General features: G+C 48.1%; 1 protein-coding gene across 1 annotated transcript; it reads left to right on the forward strand.

Moving 5' to 3' along the window:
* Window positions 1-1,512: 1,512 nt before the first annotated feature.
* Window positions 1,513-17,413, forward strand: NDFIP1 (Nedd4 family interacting protein 1). The gene is made up of 8 exons (XM_084295186.1): window positions 1,513-1,624; window positions 8,706-8,793; window positions 9,954-10,084; window positions 11,028-11,115; window positions 11,299-11,423; window positions 13,303-13,369; window positions 13,984-14,089; window positions 16,435-17,413. Exons 1-7 carry the CDS (start codon window positions 1,586-1,588, stop codon window positions 14,085-14,087), a joined length of 642 nt encoding a protein of 213 aa, XP_084151312.1. The 5' UTR covers window positions 1,513-1,585; the 3' UTR covers window positions 14,088-14,089; window positions 16,435-17,413.
* The last annotated feature ends 3,889 nt before the right edge of the window (window positions 17,414-21,302 follow it).

Here is a 21,302-nt window from a genome sequence, read left to right on the forward strand (position 1 = left end):
GCAAAGACTCAAGCTTCAGAATGTCTCTTGCGAGAAATGACACTGGAGGAAGATTCAAAAAAAGCAGAGGCTTGAAGTGATTTGCCTAAAACCATGTGGGAAATGAAAGCAGAAGCAGTCATGCACTGTAACCACAGCATTATCTTTGTACACAGCTTCTCTACTGAAGAAAATTGAATAAATACACAGAAAGCAGCTGGAAGAAATTGCCATTAGCCCTCCTGTGTTAGTCCTGGTCAGTCTAGATAGCCTAATTAGGTGGTGATATGCCTCCAGCTAATGACCGTGGCACCAACTATTTCACCATCACTTCGGGATACTGTCCAGCATCTTTTCTGAGGTTGTGCACAGGTTGTGTCTGATTTTAGTCTCCCAGATGTCCAAGTCAATCAGTGTACAGCTAATTACCAGTGGGGCTGTAGCTATACTTAGGGATATAATCCCACCTCGACGGCAAGTAAATCCACGCATGTCATCAGGACAGCTGCTTACGGCAAAAGAGACTCAGTGCAAGCTGTGAATCCCGTGGAAGGGTGAAGCCAACAATACGAGAGTGCCTTCAGCTCTCGTCCCAGCTTCCTCAAAGGTGTTTGTGTTGCAAGAAACCTGCGTTCTCTTTGTGTCCCCAGCATTTCTCAGGAGCGACTTTTGGAGGTTATTCCTGGCTAAAATCCATTATGATTGCTGCCTCTCCCTTAGTGCGAGGAGGGGGATATTCATTCACATCGAAACTTTGGTGAGCTACCTGCTCCTGCAACGACAGAACAAAAGTCCAGCCTGGTCCTGGTACCAAATACTGAGCTGTAATGCGCTTCAGGACCGTGTCCTCAGGTTTAAATTCCTTCAACTCTCTGCATCGGCAGCTTGGAATCCCGGCAGGGCTGATTCAGCCCTCCTCATCCTCAAGCAGATAATATTTAAGCCTTATATTTAAGTCTTATCAGCCCTAGGGACTGATGCGGGCACTTTGGCACAAATCCACCTACAGATGAACCGCACAGACAACGAAGAGGGGTTATACAGGCCGGACAATCCCTCAGCCCGTGTAAAATTCAGTGCAGAAATTCCCAAATAAACAAACTTTGTGTATGTTTTCCTGTGAGCGTTTCTTCTGGAAGGAGACTTTGTGTCTGTGGCACTATCTGGGCCCTGAGGACCCCTCTGCACCCCCGGGGGGGCAGCCCAGCGGCTCGTGAGGGCAGGGCGCTGAGGGCAGGGGCACCGGGAGGCCGTCGGGGCCGGGACAGGCTCCCCGGGGCACCTTCGGGGCTCATTTTGGGCCGATTCCGCGTGTTTTCCCTCAGCATCTCGGGGGCTGCGAGCAGCGCCGCCCCCGACCCCTGCGAGCCGCGGGCACCCCCCCAACACCCCCAGGCCCTTCCCGAGCCTTTCTCCTCCTCTCCCAGGGCCTCGCAGCCGCGGGCGGAGCGGGCAGGGCCGTGTCGGGGGGGCGGGAGCGGAGCCGCAGCCCCGCAGCCTCGCAGCGCCCCGGCTGCCGCCGCCTCCGCCTCAGCAGCGCCCGTCGGGAGGCGGCCGGGCCCAGCCCCGCTCCCCCCCACCCCCCGCTCCCCGCCCGCCCAGCGCCATGGCGGCCGCCGAGCCCGGCAGCGGCCGCTACCAGCAGGTGAGGGGAGGCAAAGGGGGAGGCAAAGGGGGAGGCAAAGGGGCTCGGGGAGGCCGGAGGGGAGCGGAGGGGAGCCGCGGGTGGCGGTGTGGGGCCGGCCGCGCTCCCTGCACGGAGCCGCAGCGCCTGGCAGCCGGCCTTAATGCCACGGCGGGGAGCTGCGGGGAGCGCTGGGGGCTCTCCAGGCCCTAAATAGGGTTTAAAGAGCTCCCCCGGGGTGGGTGCGGGGTTGGGGTGCCTTCCCCGGGAGCAGGAGGGGAGCGGGTGGGGGCCCCGCTGGGTGCCGCGCCCCGCAGCAGGAGCTGAGGCCTCGCTGCTTGAAGCAGGGGCAGAAAATGCTGCACCCCACAGCCCTGTCCCGTGGGTGTTGGCAGGAGCTGGCGCCGTGTCGCGACTTGCTGCTGGTGTCGCGATAGCTGACGGGGCCCTGAGAGCACCAGGTGCGACCCCCCCCTCAGGACAGGGCATTAAGCCCATCCCCGTGTCCCTGGGTTTTACAGGGAGATACGCACAAGTTAGGTGAAACTTGCGTGCCCCCGCCCCGCAGCGTGGCTGTCCTTACAGACACATCTTGTTGGTCTCGGCCACATTGGATACAAACAACCAGGTCTCCTTACAAATCACCTCCCAGAGTCCCGCAATTGGCGTGACCCTGACAAAGCTCTCCATAAATGCCCTTTGCAAAGGGACCCGGCCTCGTGTCCTGCCGTCCTGAGCCCGCGGCGATAGGTGACAGAAATGCTGGAGGACTCTGTTGCCTCCTTCTCCAGTGGCTCTCCGGACCTGCCCGATAAGAACTCTGCTGATTGCCTTAAAGAGGAATGTGAAAAGCTGTCCTTTCGCCAGCTCCTGCTCACACATCAGGCAGACACATAACAGACACTGTTATTACTGTAGAGCAGGGCTCTGCGTGGTACAGCAGAGATTAGAAAGGCAGGCTGTGCCCCTGAGGATTTGTGCTGCTAAAGACGAGCTCCTAGGAGAAGACGGGTGTAATTGAGTGCGGAATGAGAAACCGATGCACAGATGTATTTATTTCTTGGAGCTATTTAGAAGTTGCTTTTTTTCCCCTTGCCCCATTCCAGAACAGGGAATCCATATTGCCGGAAAGTGTGTTACTGGCTCCCTATGTGTGTCTTGCTCCAAAAATCCCTGTGTGCTGTGAAACCAGAGGTGTGGAGTTGGTATTTAGGTGGAGAGGAGGTGGGAGAATCTCTCCCAGCGCTGGATGTGTCAGTTTTTTCATACGTTGAAGTTTATTGTGTGTAAATGTCATTTATGCCAATGAAGAGAGGCTTGTAACAGGCTAAATGCAGGATCCATCAGACATAGGTATCGGGTAGACGTTCAGGATGAGCTCCTTTAATCCATAAGTTACTGGGTGATGAGGCAGTGGAGGAGAACCAAACATTCGAAATCTGGAGAACTAGTATTTTGGGGAGAGATGCAGTGCATTGGGGGTTGGCACAGTTTGGCAGTTCCTCCAGGGCTGACCGTGCTGCGCTGTCGGCGTGTGGCAGAGCTGTGTGGCGTGGGCCCCGTGGGTGCCAGCTGTGTGTGCCTGGGAGCAGCTCTGAGGAGCTGTGGGCACTGTTTGAACATGCACTGACCATACCAAGTATTTTCAGAGTTCTCTGTGTGCTTTCAAAACAAACAAACAAACAAAAAAGGCGATAGGATAATCTGAGGACAACAGAAATGAGTAATTGAGCTCCAACCCTGTGTTTCTCCCCCTGCCCTGCTCCTTGGCCCTGCAGACCCGTGCAGGCAGGAGGGCTGTGCATCCCCCAGCACCTCCTGCAGGGCGAACTCACCTGTGGCTGTTCGCTGTGCAGCGTTAAAGGGGTGCTTACAGCACGTGGCTCATTTTCCAAAGCCATTTTTCCCAAACCTCTAGCCCTGGTGCTTTACTCAGGCCTTAGGCAATCTAATAAGAAACAGCCCGTGCTTGTGCCTCCGAACGGTGTGGCACGGATGCAATGTGCTGAGGAAGAGCAGGACAAAGGTAAGACAAAACCCTGGGCTGGGTGCCCACAGGTGTCGGCTCCTCCAGCAGTGCTGGGCTCTGCCCCCCCGGGGCTCTGCCCCCCAGGGCCGGGGCTGGGAGGTGCTGGGGAGGAAGGAAGGCGGTGGCACGGTGCTGCGGTCACTCCGGGCACTGCTGGCCTGAAGCCTTCTGAGCATATCCCCTTGGCGGTGAGCTCAGCAACAAAACTGTTTTGGTTTTAGGATTGAAAGGAGCCTCCTTTACAGGAGTAGTTCTGGAAGAAATACTTAGGCTTTTATTAGTTTTATGTGTTAAGTGCTTTTTCCTTGAGGCGTTTGGGACTGTATGTGATGTATATGAGTAATGCAAACCCACCTAGGCCGTGGTGGGTGTGTTAAATAAGAAAGACACATTCCTTTTTTACACGGTTCTTTTTTCCGGTTCCACTCGTTGAAGGCTAAAACGGGTTGTGAATCATTTTGTAATGTGAGGTGGCTATGGAAAACATAAGGAACAAAGATTTTTCCATGTTTTTGGTTTTCTTTCAGCGAAACTGTACGAGAAATGTATTGCTGAGGGTATGTGAGTGCACGCTAAGTCCACGGAGGGCCTCAGTGCTTGCTGAGTGCCTGGGGAGACTGACGTGAAGTGGGAAGGGAGGTGGCGGGTGGCACCCTGTGCTTACCTCAAGCTTGTATTTAATTGTTAGTTGGAGAAGGGGCGCAGATCAAAGCTAAAAGCTGAGAACGTGCCGTGTCTCTGAGTGCCAGCAGTTGGCATGAATGCTGTCAGTGCCCATCGCTTCCCTGGTGAGGTGTTTGTCCTTTGCCAAAGATGCGCTTCCCAAAGGTACTTGCAAGTAGCTGGTAAGAACGGTAAGGAAATTTCCACAGGTGGTGGTGCTGGTTTCTTCTCTGCGTGCAGATGGGCAGAACTGGAGCTGCCCCTTGGCACAGAGGCAGCGGAGGCTCACCAAAAAGTGAGGTGAAAAGGTAATTGCAGAACTGACATACAATCGCTCCCTAAAGCTCAAAGGGCTTGGGAGACATTAGCAGTACCACCACACAGCTTGTCTAACAGCAGAAGGTAGCCTTGCAGGCAAACTTCCGAGTTTTAAATGTTATCTCAGGCATCAGGGTTGTGTTGGGCTCTCAGCTGGGCCGCTTTGTGACCGTTCCCTCGTCCCTGCAATTCCTCGGGGCTCAGCAGCCCCGTCTGGGAGGCAGATGCAGGAGCAGTCCCGCGGGCCTCCAGGTTGCCCAGTGACTCCCAGCAGACGTGCTGCCTCCTGCACGGGGGTGGCAGCGCCTTCTGGAAGTGGCCGTGCTGACAGCAAGTTCCAAAAGTACCTCTGTGTGTGAATGCCCAGCGTTTGGCCCTGGCTGTAAGGAGAAAACAGCGTTATTAAAATATGTCGCTTTGTTCTGTTTCTGCCTCTTTTTGTGAAATACCCAAATTCGATAGATGGAACAGGAGGATTTTTGAAATTGAAGGTGCTTAATATTCTTTATACGATGATCAATTTTTAAAACTACTTTGAAGTGCATGAAACATCCAGCATTCATTCTTCCTGTGATGTATGCGTGTCCTGAAAAACGTACGCGTGATCCTAAATATTACAGCGAGGCCTTCTGCTTCGTTAAGTGTGTGAAATTTAATTACTGCTCTCAGAGGTGGAAACCTCCTTCTTCTGTACAAAACCTCGGACATGGGAGGAGGAGGAGGAGGAGGAGGAGGAAGGCCCTTCCTGCCTGCCTGCTCCCCCAGGGGTTGGCGAGGAGCAGCCGGGCGGCTGGGTGCTGTCAGGGCGATGCAGTTAAATGAACTGAAAGCTTTGGGGAGAAAACAGTTATTTGCTCATCAAGGAGAAGGCTGCCGAGGGCTGGTGCACGTGGGCTGCCTTGTCTGATACTGCTCATTATCCCCGCTGATTAGGAAGTTAGAGGAGCCTGAAACAGCGCTGGGCAAAGTCGGGGTTTCAGATCAGTGCAAGGTAAGGCAATGGGAAGAACTGTTCCCTCTTCTGGACGGGGCAGAAAGTTTCTTTGTCTCCAGAAGGCCAGGAATGCAAAAGGAGAAGGGTGTGGGGTTTTGGGAGTGACAGGGGCCGTGCTGGGAGCAGGCTGGGCACTTGCTAGCTTGGTGATGACATCTTTTTTGCATTACCATTCTGCCTATGGGTTTGCAGAGGTTATGATTCCGTTGTTCTGAGAAAAAATCAATCCTGCCACCTTTTTAAAAACTATCGATCCTCTCTCTGTTAGTAACCTACAGAGCTGCCTGGGAAGCCTCGCAGAAACCATAGTAACAACGGGACGAGGGCTGGTCGGGGCCGTCTGCGTTTGAGGAGCCCTCCGTGGGGTTTCTGAGCAGCTCTGCCTCGTGTGCCAGCACATGAAACGAGCTGAAATGCAGAAAATGTTGGCGGTGTGCTGCCGGGCAGGTCCCTTACTGGCGAGGCACTGCTAGGACAGGGCTGGCAGGGATCCTGAGTTCCTGCGAAGAGCTGCGTGTGGCCTGGGGACTCGGGGCATGGGGAAGCTGAAAACAACCCTGCAAAGCTGTGCCAGCAGCCCGTGGGCTAAGTTCAGAGTATCTCAAAGAAGGAACAAATGTATTTATTGGAAAGGCCTTAAAAATTGGGTGGAAATATTTGGAAATGTATGAGATTTGGATGTGGGTGCGCTGGGCACAGCTGCGGGAGGTGATGTGGAGAGGCAGCGGCTGCTCACAGCCAGCCTCTGGTGGCTGCTGCCTGCTGGAAAATGCACGGCCCTGGGCCCTGCCCTGGTCTGCCAGGCAACTTTCTGTCATTTCAGTAATCAGGTGAAAAAACAATCTCAGCCAGAGCCTTGTTTTGATAACTGGACACAATGCTATAAATACTGCCCATTTTTGGTGCAGAAAATGCAGGAGTTGTGCTTTAAAAGAGAAAATCAGCTGGTGAATCAAAGAGAGAATACCTGCCAGCCTCAGCCTCAGCCTCAGCCTGCCTTAACCAGATCCCCCCGGGCTCCGAGGCCTTTTGGCAGCAGCCCACAGGGGTCTCGGCCGCGCACCCAGCCGGGAGCTCCCGCGGTGCCTGCGCCAGGTTCGTGCCCCGCCGGGCTGGGGAACGCAGGGCGAGCGCTGCCGGAGCGGTGCTGGGCATGTGAGAGAGCTGATGAATCATCCTTCCTGTCACATGAAGCCGTGCTGCGTTGCTAATAAGCACTTAGTTGAATTTTAGATGCCTGGAATCATGAAAAAGGCTGGCAGGCAGTTGTGTGCCTCGTCCATTAAAAGGAGGATCTGCTTTCTCTAACCGCCTACCTTGCAGAGCCTGGGGCTCAGTTCTAAAAAGTAGCTGCGTTTGTTGTGTCGTTCCGTGAATTGGTGTGGTTTGGAGCGAGCAGGAGGCTCGTCTTGCTGTCTTCTGCGTGATGCAATTGCAAGGAGAATACAGTAAGGACCCTAAATGTAAGAATTCATGCTGAACCAGGTGCCCGTGCCCTCTCCTGTTTCACTTCCTGCAGTGCTCACACATCTAGCTCTTCCCTTCCCCGTCCCTGGGGTTGTACCTTAGGTCGGGTGTTTTCTTCCTCTCCTACTCGTGAGCCTCAGGCTGTGATTCCCTCCAGGAGGGCAGGGAGCACGGGGCGTCCTGCGGGCAGTGCCCGTAGTGTGCCAGAGCCTCCCTCCGTTAATGGGCTGCCTCTGGGATAGGCGGCAGGAAAACGTGCTCAGAAGTATTGAATTTTCATGGACTGAGCGAGAATGAGCATGGCAGAGCATTTCCTGAGAATTCCTAGGCTGAAGGAGGCTGACTCCACTGCTTGGACCTCTCAGCCTCCGGCGGGGCTGTTCCTTTGCTTGCCCTTTTCCCCTCTTGGCTGGTCCCTGGCTCTGCGGGCAGCACTGCCCGTGCCATCACTGGCTAACCCAAGGCATTTAAACATTGCCAGGTTCCACTCCCTCAGCAGCAGGTGTGTTTGAAGCCTTCCTGCCCTCCTTGGTGCAGGGAGCAGCGACCCACAGAGACGTGGGGCAGGGGCAGCCTCCTGGGGGAGGTGAAGGGCGAGCGGGGCCCCAAAACTGAAAAAGTTTTGGCTTTGACTTCGGCTGCGGACGTGGATGTAGTGTGATCCTTTGATCTCAGGTATCAAAAGGAAAAAAAAAAAAACACGATGCTGTGCAGTGATGTATAAAACAAGACCTTCATTTACAAGTCTGAGCTGATTTTTTCCCCCTGATACGCCGTACCAGCAAAATAAGAGCCTCCAGCCCTCCCGAGCTCTGAAGGCTTGGGAAGGACTTCAGTGCCAGCTTAGGAAGAAGCCAAAAGCCTCTCTCCAAAGAAAAGAAAGCAAACGTCCCAGATGGCTGCAAGTGCGTTAGCATGCAGGAGGAGGAGTGGAGGGAGATGTTAGGGCAGAAGCCTGTAAGCTCTGTTCTGGTGCCTTCTGCTTTGAGCCCATCTGGGTTGCTGTTGGCAGTGTCTGCGATCCCAGCCCCAGCCCCGCACCTTCTCCCCGCGAGCGACGCTGCACGGCTGGTGAGCTGCACGGCTATTTATACACAGCCTGTGGGAAGCACGCTGCACAAAATAAACCATCTTCACTCACACGGTGTGAAAGGCTGAGGGGAAATGGCAAGAATCAGCCTTCCATGTGCCATTACATAGCCACTAAAAAGGCCAAAAACCTTCCCCAGCAAAGCCCCGGGCAGCACTGGAGACTGCTGTTGGGTGTCTCCTGCTGTGTCCTCAACCCGAATGGATGTGATTGCAGCTCCTGAGCTGGGGAATCTTGGGAAGTGCCAGGGAAATGGAAAGGTACCAGAAAGGTCTGTGCTGTGCTGTGCTGTGCTGTGCTGTGCTGTCCAGCAGCAAAGCCCAGGTGTGCGAGGACACGACTTGAAAGCACATTAATGCTGAGAGGCCACGCTGCTCATCTCGAGCGGGAGTGCTTTGGAGGGAAGCCAGCAGCTCTCAAATGCCCCGTGCCATAGAGCAGGCTTGTTCCAGAAGAGGCTGCTTGTGCCACTAAAACTAGAGGGATGCTTCCACACACCGGGGGGCACGCAGTTAACTTCTCTTGTGTGTGGTCTCTTCAGCTGCAGAATGAAGAGGAGCCAGGCGAGACTGCACCGGTGGTAAATGATGCCCCTCCGCCTTACAGCAGCATTTCTGCGGAGAGCACAGGTAAACGTGCAAAAGGAAACAGCTGGCTTTGCTCTGGTGTTCTTTCCTACCTCCTTCATCGTTCTCCTTATTGCCAGATGGCATTGCAGCATCCTCACGGAGGAGGCAGCAAGGGATCAGAATCGATCCAGAGGCACTGTTGTTACTTGTGGTTTAGGAGATGCATTTTGGCTGCGGTCATCTGAAGTCTTCCATCAAGTGGAGGAGTTCAAGTTACATTCCGCAGCGTTCTTAGCAGATTGAAGACAGTGAAAAAGCAAAGTGCTGTGAGCATTTGTGGTTCTCCTCTCATTTGGCATTTGAATGATACTGTGCCCCTTCCGAAAATGACTTGCTGCTTAAAAGGGATTAAAGAATTCATGATTTCTGCAATTCTCAATAACTAAGGGCTTGGTCATGAGGGTTATACTTCTGATTCATCGTGCTGTCATATAACTCACTACTAGCTTGGAACAAAACAGCTTTTTTGTGTGCTGGTTGTGTGTCAGAGTGTTTTGGCGTAGGTAAACCTCACCGTTTTTTCTCACAGTCAACTTTGAAAGATTTGTGAATCAAAGGCAGCGTACCGTCAGTCTCTCAGACAGCCAGCTGGCTTGGGACAGAAGCTGGAATATTGTGCTTCTCCAGCGAGCTGAGCATCCTGCCTCAGCACACAGCTGTAACTGGCCCCTTTAGTGCCCATTCCTCAGGGTGTCTGAGGCTGTGGGTCAGAAGTGCTCTTTGATTTTTTCCAATCCCTTCCCCCCCCCCCATCAGAAAACAATTTGGAATCCTTTTCTGCAAAAACTGGTCACCAGTGGCCTGAGGCTTGGAGTGATTCTTCTTTGACTGACTCCAACCATTTGGGATTCAAATATGTGACTACTTTTGTGTTATTGAAGGAAAGGCACAGCATGTGTTATTGTTTTAAAAATAAGTAGAGCCAGGCGTGCTAAATAGTGCTCTGCATATTACTTGGTATTAGATAGAGTGCTCTCAGTGCTCTCTTGTTTGCTTCTTGTTCTGGGATAGCAAGAGGCTAGGGTGATGGGTAGGAGACAGGAGGCCTTACCAGCATCAGGCATTGGGGTCTTTTGAAGTCTTCTGAAATATTTCTCCTTCCCAGCATGGTGTTATTAAGGAGCAGACAAGTTACCTTCTGTATAACTTTCTCATTGCAGCTTATTTTGACTACAAGGATGAGTCAGGATTTCCTAAGCCTCCATCTTACAACGTGGCCACAACACTGCCTAGTTATGATGAGGCAGAGAGAACCAAGGCTGAAGCCACAATTCCCTTGGTTCCTGGAAGAGTGAGTACACTTGGCTGGCTGTATGTCCCTCACATTGCTTGTGCAGAATTTCTGGTTTAAGTCCTGCTTATCGAGTGTCCTGACTTTTCTTACTTAGCTTTTTAGGGCAGTGATATTATACGCTCCCAAGAGTTCTGAGGGGTGAGTGTTTATTGTTGGTGGTGCTTTTTTTTTAAAAAAAATTTCCTCTAGGCAGCAATGATGATGTAAGACATCTCAGTAATGCCACTATTTGCTATCCAGATTAGTTTGGCAGGCTGACAGAGGCAGTATACCATAGCTTTGTGCACTGTCAGTGTTTTGTTTTGTTTTGTTTTCTTTGTTTTGTTTTAAGATTTAGGATTAAATTTTCAGCAGTCTAATGTACCTACTCTTGATACTTCTGCTGCTTACTTAGTTGACTTTCCCAGGAGTCAGTGTAGTTGATAAAAAGATGATAAAACCGTTCCCTCTATTTATTTTTTTTTAGTTTTTAAACATCTTTTTTTTCAACACTGCATCTTGTTCAGTCTGTTCCCCCACCCCTGATAGCATTAAATTTCCACTACTCCTTCTTTATAGAAGCCAAATTCCTGGTTGAGGTGAAAAGTTTAATTTTTCTGTTTGAGCATGGGCATTCTTTATAGTGAGAATAACAACACTCACAGTCTCGACTGTCTTCAAATAAATAAATAAATAAAAATAATGCCAATGACTTAATATATGATGCCTGCATCCTATCCTTGGGATTTTTTCCTGCTTGCATTTGTAGCCCTTTGATGTTTAGTCATATATTTCCCTGAGGGGACTTTCCTTAAACATCAACTAAGCATTTTGTATCCTTCCAACGTACATTGCCTTTGGAGGGCTGTGCAGTTTGCTATCTGGAAGAAGCAGGTGAGGGGTTGCTGTAGGGATTGAACTGACTGAAACCCACCCATTCTTTTCTCCTTTTGATTTGCAGGAGGATGACTTTGTGACACGGGATGACTTTGACGACGCTGACCAGCTGAGGATAGGGAATGATGGCATTTTCATGCTAACTTTCTTCAGTAAGTACATGGTGAAACTTTATTTTTTTCCCAGACTGTTTCAGAACCCAAAATAGTTATTTTCACACTTAGGTTTATGTAGCACTGCGAAAAACCTGTGTGTGCCAATTTTAAGGGTTTGATTTTTTTTTTCCTTGGTATATAAAGAGGGCTTGATCATCTGCTTTTCTCTTGCTTTCTCAGTGGCATTCCTCTTCAACTGGATTGGATTTTTCCTGTCTTTCTGTCTGACTACTTCAGCTGCAGGAAGATACGGGGCCATTTCTGGGTTTGGTCTGTCTCTTATCAAGTGGATCCTTATTGTCAGGGTAAGTTGTGTAGTGCAGAAACATGTACTCTTTTTTTTTTTTTCTCCACTTTTCTCCCCCCAACTCATTTTTGTCACTTATACTTAATTTATTTGTAGTAAATTTAGCTTTTTTATGCTGAAATGGATTTTGATCCCCTCACTTGACGAGGACAGAGCTTTTTTGTCTTTCTGTCCTATTTATGTAGTTATATGCTGGGACTGTTATTTTAATAAAGGAGAATAAAGATTGCACACCCAGGGATGTCTCTCTCTGGCAGAGCCACTGTATTGGATCAAAATGTGGTTGTGTGTTGAGCAGTAACAATGATCTGATCTTCATAAAACATTTATCCAGGTGAAGCCAGCCCTACAGTCAGCATAGCGATGTTCCTCTCCAGGATGAAGTTCTTTAGGTGCTGCTTTGAAAAATCGATATTCTCTAAAATGTGGGTCTGGTGTGAGCATGACCAGTGAGAAGAGGGAAACAGGGACTTGAGAATTAGGCAGTGTGAGGTTTGTTTTGTTTTTTTGCTGAAGGAAGAGGCAGTGACCACGTAGTCACATGGGTGAGAGAAGCTCGCTGGTGCCCTCTGGTGAGTTGTGCATGCGACACAAGCAGCAGGTGATCAGAAGTGTGCTTTTCTATTTTAATTTATTTTCCATAGTTACAGCGTGCATATCTAGGTTGCTAAAAGATCTTCTCTGCTCCCCTCCACTGGATCACGCAGAGAAAGGCAGGATGTGACTGATCAGCGCTGGTTTGTATTTTAGGAGTCCAGATCCAAAGAAAGGGTCCTGCTGGGCACAGACCTCTGCCTACAGAAGCAAGAAAGGCTGGTGTAGTATTTTTAAAACTTAGAGGCGGGGAGAAAGTGAAACATTTCTAGGGGAAAAAAAGACAAAAATGATATATACATGTACTGATGCTGTAAGAAATGAGAGAATATAGTCAAAATACTCTTTTGGAGGGGTTGTGAGAAAAAATAAGAAAAGATTTATTCAGAGCCATGGAAAGATGGTGGCTGTGAAAATGGCATGTGGATATCCCCGGCTGTCCCCAGCTGACATTTTTAATTTCAAGCAAAAAAACCTCAGCTGTGCCTGAGTAGAAATAGACAGCATTAGTGTTAGCATGGTCACTTCATACCTAGTATTTTTAGGCTAGGAATTGGATTTGTAAATACAATATATCCTCATTTTTTTTTTCTGTAGAAACTTAAGATTTTGGGGGACATCCTTGTAACAGTGCTGTTAAAAACTATTTGCTGGATTAAGAGGTATGACAGAGACCAGTGACTTTAACTGCAGATTTGATTTAAACTTTGGCATCAAGCTTGCCATTTGTTAGGTTTTTAAATTAGAATAGAAAGAAAGCAAAATCATTGCATTTGCCATTGGCATAGTGAACTTAAGTGCTCTACTAGTGTTGGTGCCTTTCATTCAACAGGCAGCAATTCTCCCAATAGAAATTACTGTCAAAGGGTTCCACAGGTATGGGATTTCCTTTTGACTGTGCTTTTGTTAGCTATGCTGTCCAACCTAACAGTGTAATTACATGATGCACTGCTGCAAACCTGGTCTCTCCCCTTTCAGAAACTACGCACATGGCTTATCAGCATCAAAGATGTGGGAGTGAATAGGAATATTTACTCACTCGTGTATTTCTGCTCCACTGATTGGAAGAGTTTATGGCTGAGTATTGGATCTGTTCCATTCCCCTTGGTTACAGTTGGTCAGAAGTGTAGAAAAAAGTTTGTGGTGGTAGTTCATTCCCTCCAGTCTGTGTAGTTAATAAGATGCAGGGTTCTATAAACTCTCTTGTGTGCAGAGGGCTTGAGAATAGATTTGGGTTCAGACACTAGCATGTGCTTTAACTTGTAATTTATTTTTTTTTTCAGTTCTCCACCTATTTTCCCGGTTACTTTGATGGTCAGTATTGGCTCTGGTGGGTGTTCCTTGTACTAGGTAAGTGTTTTGTTCTGGGGGAAAGAGGAAATGTTTGCTTAGAAGTCTGTAAAGTGTAGTAGGGGCTTTTGTAAGCACAGCTTTACTGGCAGCTGAAATATGTACGTGTAGATATAAAACTGGAATGTAAGCCTCAAACTCTTCCTGAGTGCTTTTTGTGTTTTGAAGATACACATAAGCCACAGCCTTCTGTCGTCATTCTTAGTATCAGTGTCACTTTTATCATCCAGAAGGGAAAAAGAAGAGAACAATACTTGTCTTCAGAGTTACTGATGTTGTCTGTTCTTGTATTTTAAATGGAAGAGTCAGTTGTGGTCTTGTGGACTGTCTTTTTTATTTTATTTTTTTAATTTTTTCCCCCTCCTTTGGAAGTGACTAGGTCTCATTTGGAGTCAAAAGTTTTGTGATTGGCTAAGGAAAGTTTGTTTTTGAGATCGGATGAAATTGAAAGATCAGGTGTCATTGATACAAGAAAAGTTCCTGTATTTAATCAGCAATTACGCATCCCAGCAACTTAGGTCCCTGTGTGCTAGTAACAGTGAGTTGAACTGCTCCTTCTCTAATTGCAGAAGCAAAATCTGCCCTAACCAGACAAATGTGTTTCTCTCATCTAGGTTTTCTGCTGTTTCTCAGAGGATTTATTAATTATGCAAAGGTTAGAAAGATGCCAGATACTTTTTCCACTCTCCCCAGAACCAGAGTCCTCTTTATTTACTAGAGGTAAGCTTTCTGCTTTCGTGAATTTCTTCTGTTTTGTTTTAAGTTTTATTTAGTAACGAGGCTTTTATTTACGACAATTTTTTTAGAACACAAGACAGCAGCAAACAATTGTTTCTTGGTGTCACATACACAGCTCCTGTTTCTACAGATGGGCAGAGTCCAGACTGACTTGGTGGGGAGCAGAGGAATACTTGACATTTCTACCTGAGTTTTCCCTTTGAAGAATTTTAAATTCATTAGATTCCATGACTTGAGTTGTACAAACAGAATCTCTGCCCCTTGGTGTTGCACTGTATTTGACAGGTGTGTCTTTCAGCATAAATAATATGCCTGAAACATGTGGTATGTCCTAAACATGAATAGAGGTCACAAAATCTGTTTGGAAGACTGTGCCAGTGTATCTGGCTTATGTCCCAGAAAGAACAATTTGTCTGAATTTAGTGTGCTCTTTGAATTTTTTGCCAAGTTCCTGAAGAAACTCAGCTCTTGCACACGATTTCTCATTGCAGACCTCTCCTGCATACTTGAACATACTGTTTTACCTGAACGTTTTGAAAAAGCCTTAATGCCTAGAAGTTTTTTTCTTTAAGGCTGATCCTTAACATTGCTACCTTCCTAATGGGACTTTAAAGGAGGAGAATTAAGTAGTTGAATCCTTCTAGCATAATTTCCTGCTTACAGCAGATAATGGCCTTGCATTAACTGTCCCTCCCCGAGGGGAAGGAAATCCTGTAATAGTTTGCTTCCCAGATGGCGAGTGCAACATGATGCTCCCTTTAGAAAATTCATAATAACACTAGATTTCCCCAAGACAGGGCTCAAGCAGTTGCAGCTGGGACAGTGGTATAAAGAAACCAAACAAACCCCGGCTTTAAATTGAGGTCATTAAATTGTTCAGAATTTAAAACCAAAGCTTAATTTTCCAAATGCATTTTCCTTTTATTAGAAACTGTGAGTTGCTTAAGATTCTGCTTCATTTCTGTTTTGCAGTGGGAACATGCTACACAAAATGAGAATTGTGCAGTGTTTTCCAGCTCAGGTCGTCCAGTGGTGATAGCATGTAAAAGTAGTTCTTCAGTCAGTTTATTGAAGTGTTTCTATTCCATTTAATGCCGTTACTGGTTTATGGTGGACTTTTCTGTTGACCTCCTCCAGGATTTGTAATATCCTCTGAAATTCCTGCTGAGTCACCAGGAGGATTACTTCCCTCAGGTGTATAGTCACGTAGTGAGAGCGTTCAAGCATCAGCTGTGTCATCTGTAGTTTGTTTTCACTAAACTTTTTTTTTTAATTTTGCTTCTTTACTGAAACTTAATTTTTCATTTATTATGGGAACTGTGTGGTTTCTTGTTGCACAGGCCTTTCCTGTATTGGAATTTGAAATTGTAATTCTAGAGACCTTGCTTAACTCCTTGCTTGTAAGGATGGAGGTGTAGTATTATTTTTTAAATCTTTATTTTTTAAATTTTTGTACACTTGCGAGCTTTCAAAAAGCACTCTTTTAGATGCCTTGATATAAATGTCCAGAATCACTTCTAAAATCTACAACTTTGACATTTTCATTGGAAATAAATCTTTAATCCTGAATTCTGAGAAGGGAAACCACAAAAGACTTGGATTTTCACTATATATATATATATTTTTTTTTTAAGATTTCTTCTGCAGGACATAATGAAAGGGCACAGTGAATGATCATTATTGTTCTAGAGGGGCTAATTTTTAGCATATAAGAAGGGAAAGAGGAGAGGAATAATTTGTGCAAATAAAAAAAAAATAACTGTTGAAAATGAATCTTATTGAAAGTTTGTTGTTTACTGTTTGATGTGTGTACGAGTAACAGACATCATTCCTGACAGCATCCCAGCAGAATCCCCCAGCTGTGTGCTGAGTGCAGGTGTTTTATGTTGGATCTCAGGTTTGGATGGTTCTTCCCAGCATGACTGGAACAGGCAATTTGTGAGAGCTGGTGCCTCTCATACTGAGACGTTTGATATAAAGATACAGAAGTCATAATCGTGTGTGTGGATGAAGCAAATAAGACAGAGTTCAATTTTGTTCTCCTAGTGCAAACCCAGTGTGACTTCATAAACGGATGTGTTTTTATGCCTGAGTTTCTAAGAGCGTTGCCTGTTTCGGTGTCTGTTTTTAACTCTTCAGGAATTTTAACTCTTTAGAAGTGGAACATATGCACAGAAACACCGCACATTTCATTAGAGTCGTGTCATTGTGTACTGACATACTTCATAAGCCTTTAGACATCCTGCACTCTTTGTGAACTACATCCTTCTGTTATCCAAAATAGCAATCTAACTATAGTTTCAATATTCAATATCCTTCTCCGACAGATGTTTTCTGGCAAATGTCTTCCTGCGTTAGCGAATTCTCCCTCAAGAAGTAATAGGACACCTGCAGGAAGTGAATCAAGACTCTGAAACAGAAGAGAAAATAATCACCTGCTTTAAAATAAATAAATAAAAGTACTGTTGAAAAAAGGAGAAGCATTTCTTTCTATTTGTTTCTAGATGTAAAATTTTAATAATTAATGCAGAATTCTGTAATCATTAAATCATTAGTGGCTAATGTTTGCAAAAGCTCTTGCAATCGAGTCTGTGACGTGCTAATAAAGCCTGATGTAGTATCTGTAGTAATTTGGGTAGCATGAGCTATGCCCCGCAGCCAGCAGGGGACAGGCTTGCTTTATTTCCTTCTGCATCCTGGGAGCAGGTTTGGACTCTGGTCGTTAGTGTACGGCGTGCATAATGCTGGCTGCCCCGAAGGGATGAGCTCAAAAGTGTAAGTGAAGGCATTGCTATGGTTACATACCTTGCTGCTGCTTAGTTCTCCACCACCTGTGCTGTCTGCGTCTGAAAGGAAAAATTGGTCTGTACATCTGTACGGTACGGATCCTCAAGGTGGAATTGGGAGAGAGTAGTATTTTGAAGGTGGCACAGGTATTAATTTTTTAATAGTCTATATTCTCAATGTTGTAGTATACTTTTCTTTCGTACTACCTACTTTTTGGACTATATAGAGATTTTCACAGTACACCTTGGTAGTGTAAAGATAAAAGGTCACATTGCAACTTTGTATAAAAATTATCTTGCAAAACAAAGGGCCTTTTTTTTTCTTTGGCTTGGGACTTTTGAGACAATTCCTAACATACCTGTAATTCTTGCTTTTATAATTTGTGTTAGCAGAGACGATGATGCATTATAAATGTAGATTTAATGTCCACTTTTGTGCTTTCTGCCAAGTGGTAATTCACTTTGGAGTTTTACTATGTTAAAACTGTAAATATAGCAGAACATTAATAAATGTCACTTACGTAGCAATTTTTGCTGTAGATCAGTGTTTAATTGAGTTTCTATGCTTTATTGCACCTGGTTAATGATTACAAATGCAGATTTTCTGCAGGAATTTCATCACTTCTGCACAGAAGGTGTGACACAGTCGGACTGCTTTCTCCTCCTCAAGGTATCCTCCTTCCTTTCTGTAGCCAGGTCTTCAAATCCTGAGAACAGTTTTCAGTTTCGCCCTGTTTCCCTGGCAGTTGAGGAAACAGCAATTCCATAAATTTTTGGGGGCGTGTTGGGCTTTTCTCGGTCTCGCATACATAAGCTATCTGCTTTGTGAAATGGTTTATTCATAGTTTTGATTCACGGCCGAACTTCACAAATGCACAGTCTCGATAAACAAGCGGTCGGGCGGACAGAGACAGATGGGGGTTACACGGTGACTTCCTTTTTAAACAAGAATAAGCGTACACAGAATTATTAAGTTTATCCTGCGAGGCAAAATCTGGAGCATTAGGGAACTCTGAATCATATTTGCCCAAACTTGGTAGATCGGCCTTGTGTTTACTCTCTTGGCATTTGGGCCTTATTTGGTCTTGTATATTCAGAGAACCAGAATATTTGGCATGCCTGTTCCTCCCCGTTTGGTGGCCTGGAGCTGCAGACACCTAGAGCTCAGCTGGTCTGCAGGCAGCGGCTCTGGCCATCCTCAAGGAGCACGGGCAGGGAGGGATGCCCTGCTGAAAGGGGGTGGGTGACGGGGTTTGAAGAAACCCACGCTTGTATTCAGCGCGGGTTAACACCGACTCCAAGCTCAAATAATTACTTTGGGTCTCTGACAGCTCAGCCACTTTACAAGCAGAAGTGGTGGGGCCGTGGTGATCTCTGGTGACCGAATACCTTTGGCCTGCCTCCTGTCAGCCAGCTTGTTTTCTCTTTCCAGCATCGTAAACCTCTGAGCAGGTTCAGACAGGATCCGGATTCCATCTCCCAGAAACGGATTTTGCCTTTTCCCTGTGAAACCAGCAAATATTTTCCTCCCCGGGGCGGGGGGGGGGGGGGGGGGGAGGCAGCAGAGATGGCTCAGTGCTCGGGATGGGGGATGCTTGCAGCTGAGCTTTCACTAGCAAAGAGCCGGTACTATTCCTATAATGGTCACCTCTGCACCACGACTTCTCCCTCGTTTGTGTAGGTATGGTTCGTTTTACTAATCAATGAAAGCTCCTGGAACTTTTCTAATATCCCTACTTAGAAAGGGTTTGGTTTATAAGTAATGATTCATTAGTGGATATTAGAGCACCTTAGAGCGATGTCTGGGGCCTTGGTGCTGTCTGCAGGAAGTGGAACTTAGCTGGGCTGTGTGTTTTAGGGCATTTTGTGACTTTTGTCCTGCTCCTTAAACCCTTCTGATGGCACCTGCCCCTTCCAGCTGCTGCTGGGGTCTGCCCCGCAGCCTGCACAGCCCCGGTACCTGACGCCTGCTCGGAGCCGTTCCCTTGTGTCCTCCAGGAGTGATCCTGGGGCAGTTTTTGGGCAGTTTGGGAAGGCAGAAACGAGCAGAGCCTCCCTGCAGGAGGGCCTGGGGCTAGGGGGGCAGTGGAGCTGCCATGGGGCCTCCTGCCTGCGGCACCAGGTTTGCATGGGGCCTTGGGATTTTACGCTGTGGGTGCAAGGCCAGAAGGCTCAGCTGTGCTGCAGGCAGACCCCTCTTCTTGCCCAAATCCCAGAATCGTTTGGACACTTGATTTTTTTTCCGGTCAGTTGGAAGTTGCTCTAAGATTGCTCTTCCAGGCGTTTTCGGAAGCACGTCTCGAGGCCGTACTTGCAGTTCCCATGCGAGAAGGAAAAGCGAGGCGAGGGGGGAAGGATCAGCTGCAGGGGAACGCCGCGTGCTGGAGGAAATCGAATCTGCCACGGGAGCGCGGGGCCGCCGCGGAGGAAACGTGTGAAATCTGCCCATTGTCCGCCTCTTCCGCCGCGCCGGTGGGAGCCCGGCCTGCAGTGAAAAGATGGGCGCTAATTGTCCGTGGCATCCATGGGAAAGCGGGGATTAGGCCGAGGAATAAAACCTCTACAGGGGAGACCTCCCACTTACTTAGAGACTTGTTTTCCCTCCGCTCTTGCTCTGGCTGATACACGCTTTTGTTCCCAAGAAGTTGATAAATATTGCTGGGTTTGGTAGTGGTTTCTGTAAGCTTTTTTTTTTTTTTTGCCTCACTGCAGAGGTCCTTTCTCACAAGAAAAACGCTGCAATGGGTTTATTGTTTTGTGTTGCGGCCGCACAAAGCCAATGACCGGCTAATTTTTCGTGGCTTCTTCAGTGGAAATGAGTCACGGGCTGCACTGCCCCAGCCCAGGGCCGCGCACACTCCTGTGCCTGTGGTGCCCGGGGGAATTGGCCGGAGCTGAGGGTGGTGGGAAGCACCCCCAAAGGGCCCGAGGCACGCTGCTGTCTCATCCTCTGGGGCTTCAGGTCATTTCTGGGGTGTCTGGGACTTGCTTCCCTCTCTTACAGCCTGAAGGAAGTGTTCCCAGTACCCACTGCTGTGTTCATTGTGCCACATTTAAAGCATGGCTGTAGGTTTAACTGGGCCGGCAGGGCCCACCGGGCTGCTCCTGCTACCGCCAGGCCCGCTCCCTGCCCCAGCCAGCAAGGCCACATCAATTCAGGGTTTGTTTCTCAGCAGTGGATCGATGATAATGTATCAATCTGCCTTTGAGGTATCTCCCTTGTCAAAACAATTGTATTGGGAATCATTCTCCTCATGTGTATTGCTGCAAAAATGCTAAGCTGAGTTACCGTGGCCAGGAACAACGAGGGGTTTCTCTCTCTTCTGCAAGTAGTTCTAAGCTGGTTTCTGTGTAAAATAAGAGAATGTCATTTTTTGGATGATTTCTTGTGTGTAAATAAAGAGCTTTTCATCAAGGCAGGTGGGTTTGCTGTACGGCAATGGGCTCCCCAGAGCAGGAGGTGCGCAGCAGCTCTGGCTCCTGCAGCCGAGCTCGCTGCTCCTGTACAAGCACTGGGTGCCCTCTGGTCTCTGTGCTCTGACGAAGAGACATTAATTAACATCCTGGGCTCGCTGTTCCTTCACGACTCTGATAAGTGTATGGAAACCCAAGAGGAATCAGTAGGTGAGTTCACAATTTTCTTTCAGCACCTGCTGGGTCTTGGCCTTGGCTGCAGGTGGTTGGGTCGAGCTGTTTTAGGGCACCCCACCAGGTGCAGGAGCACTGGGATGTTTCCTGAGATGTGGGGTGATGGTGGCACTGCCCTAGTGTGGGGCGCTCACTGCGTGCCAGCCCCGTGTGTGTGCCTGGGCTGCTGGGATGCTCACGAGGACGATTTCCGTTTTGCTGCTTTTCTGAAATTTTTGGGTAATAAACAAAAGTGGGTCAGGGAGGGGAAGTGTTGGAGCTCGGGGCTTAGTCATTGTTTAACAAAAGAATCGATTGTGGGATGTAGCCTAGAAACTATTTTTAAACGGTAGGGCTTACACAGGCATGACCCCCATTTTGCTGAGCTTAAAATACGTTAACCCAAACTAATAGCAGTGAATGTAAGAAATTAGACTGCAAAAGGCAGGAACCTCTGCGCGGAGCATCAGAAGGGGCTGTGCCGGGAGCCAAAGGGTGCCGTGGTCCTGGGGCCAGCAAAACGCTGCTCATGTCCAAGAGCCAAGCGGAGCGAGCTCTGGACTGATTTTTTGGGGTTTTAACTGAATTGCTCAATACTGAGTACGAAACCAGCACTTCCGAAGCATTCTTGGCCTCTCAGTGTGCCGCTCGCCATGCCCCAGCCTTGCACGTTGGGTGCGTGCCCCTCATCTGCTGCGGCCACGCAGGGCAGGCAGGAACATGGGGGGAAAGGGGATGGGAACGGGGCAATGGGCAGCTGATGGGCAGAGCAGGCGGCCGAT

Source organism: Netta rufina (assembly GCF_964035555.1).
Source record: "Netta rufina genome assembly, chromosome: 14".
In the NCBI taxonomy this organism is placed as follows: Eukaryota; Metazoa; Chordata; class Aves; order Anseriformes; family Anatidae; genus Netta; species Netta rufina.

Coding starts and splice junctions, on each gene's coding strand:
- NDFIP1 (XM_084295186.1), top strand. CDS start 1,586: ATGGCGGCCGCCGAGCCCGGCAGCGGCCGCTACCAGCAG. Junction 8,794..9,953: donor CATTTCTGCGGAGAGCACAG/GTAAACGTGCAA, acceptor TTCTCATTGCAG/CTTATTTTGACTACAAGGAT. Junction 11,424..13,302: donor AGTGGATCCTTATTGTCAGG/GTAAGTTGTGTA, acceptor TTTTTTTTTCAG/TTCTCCACCTATTTTCCCGG.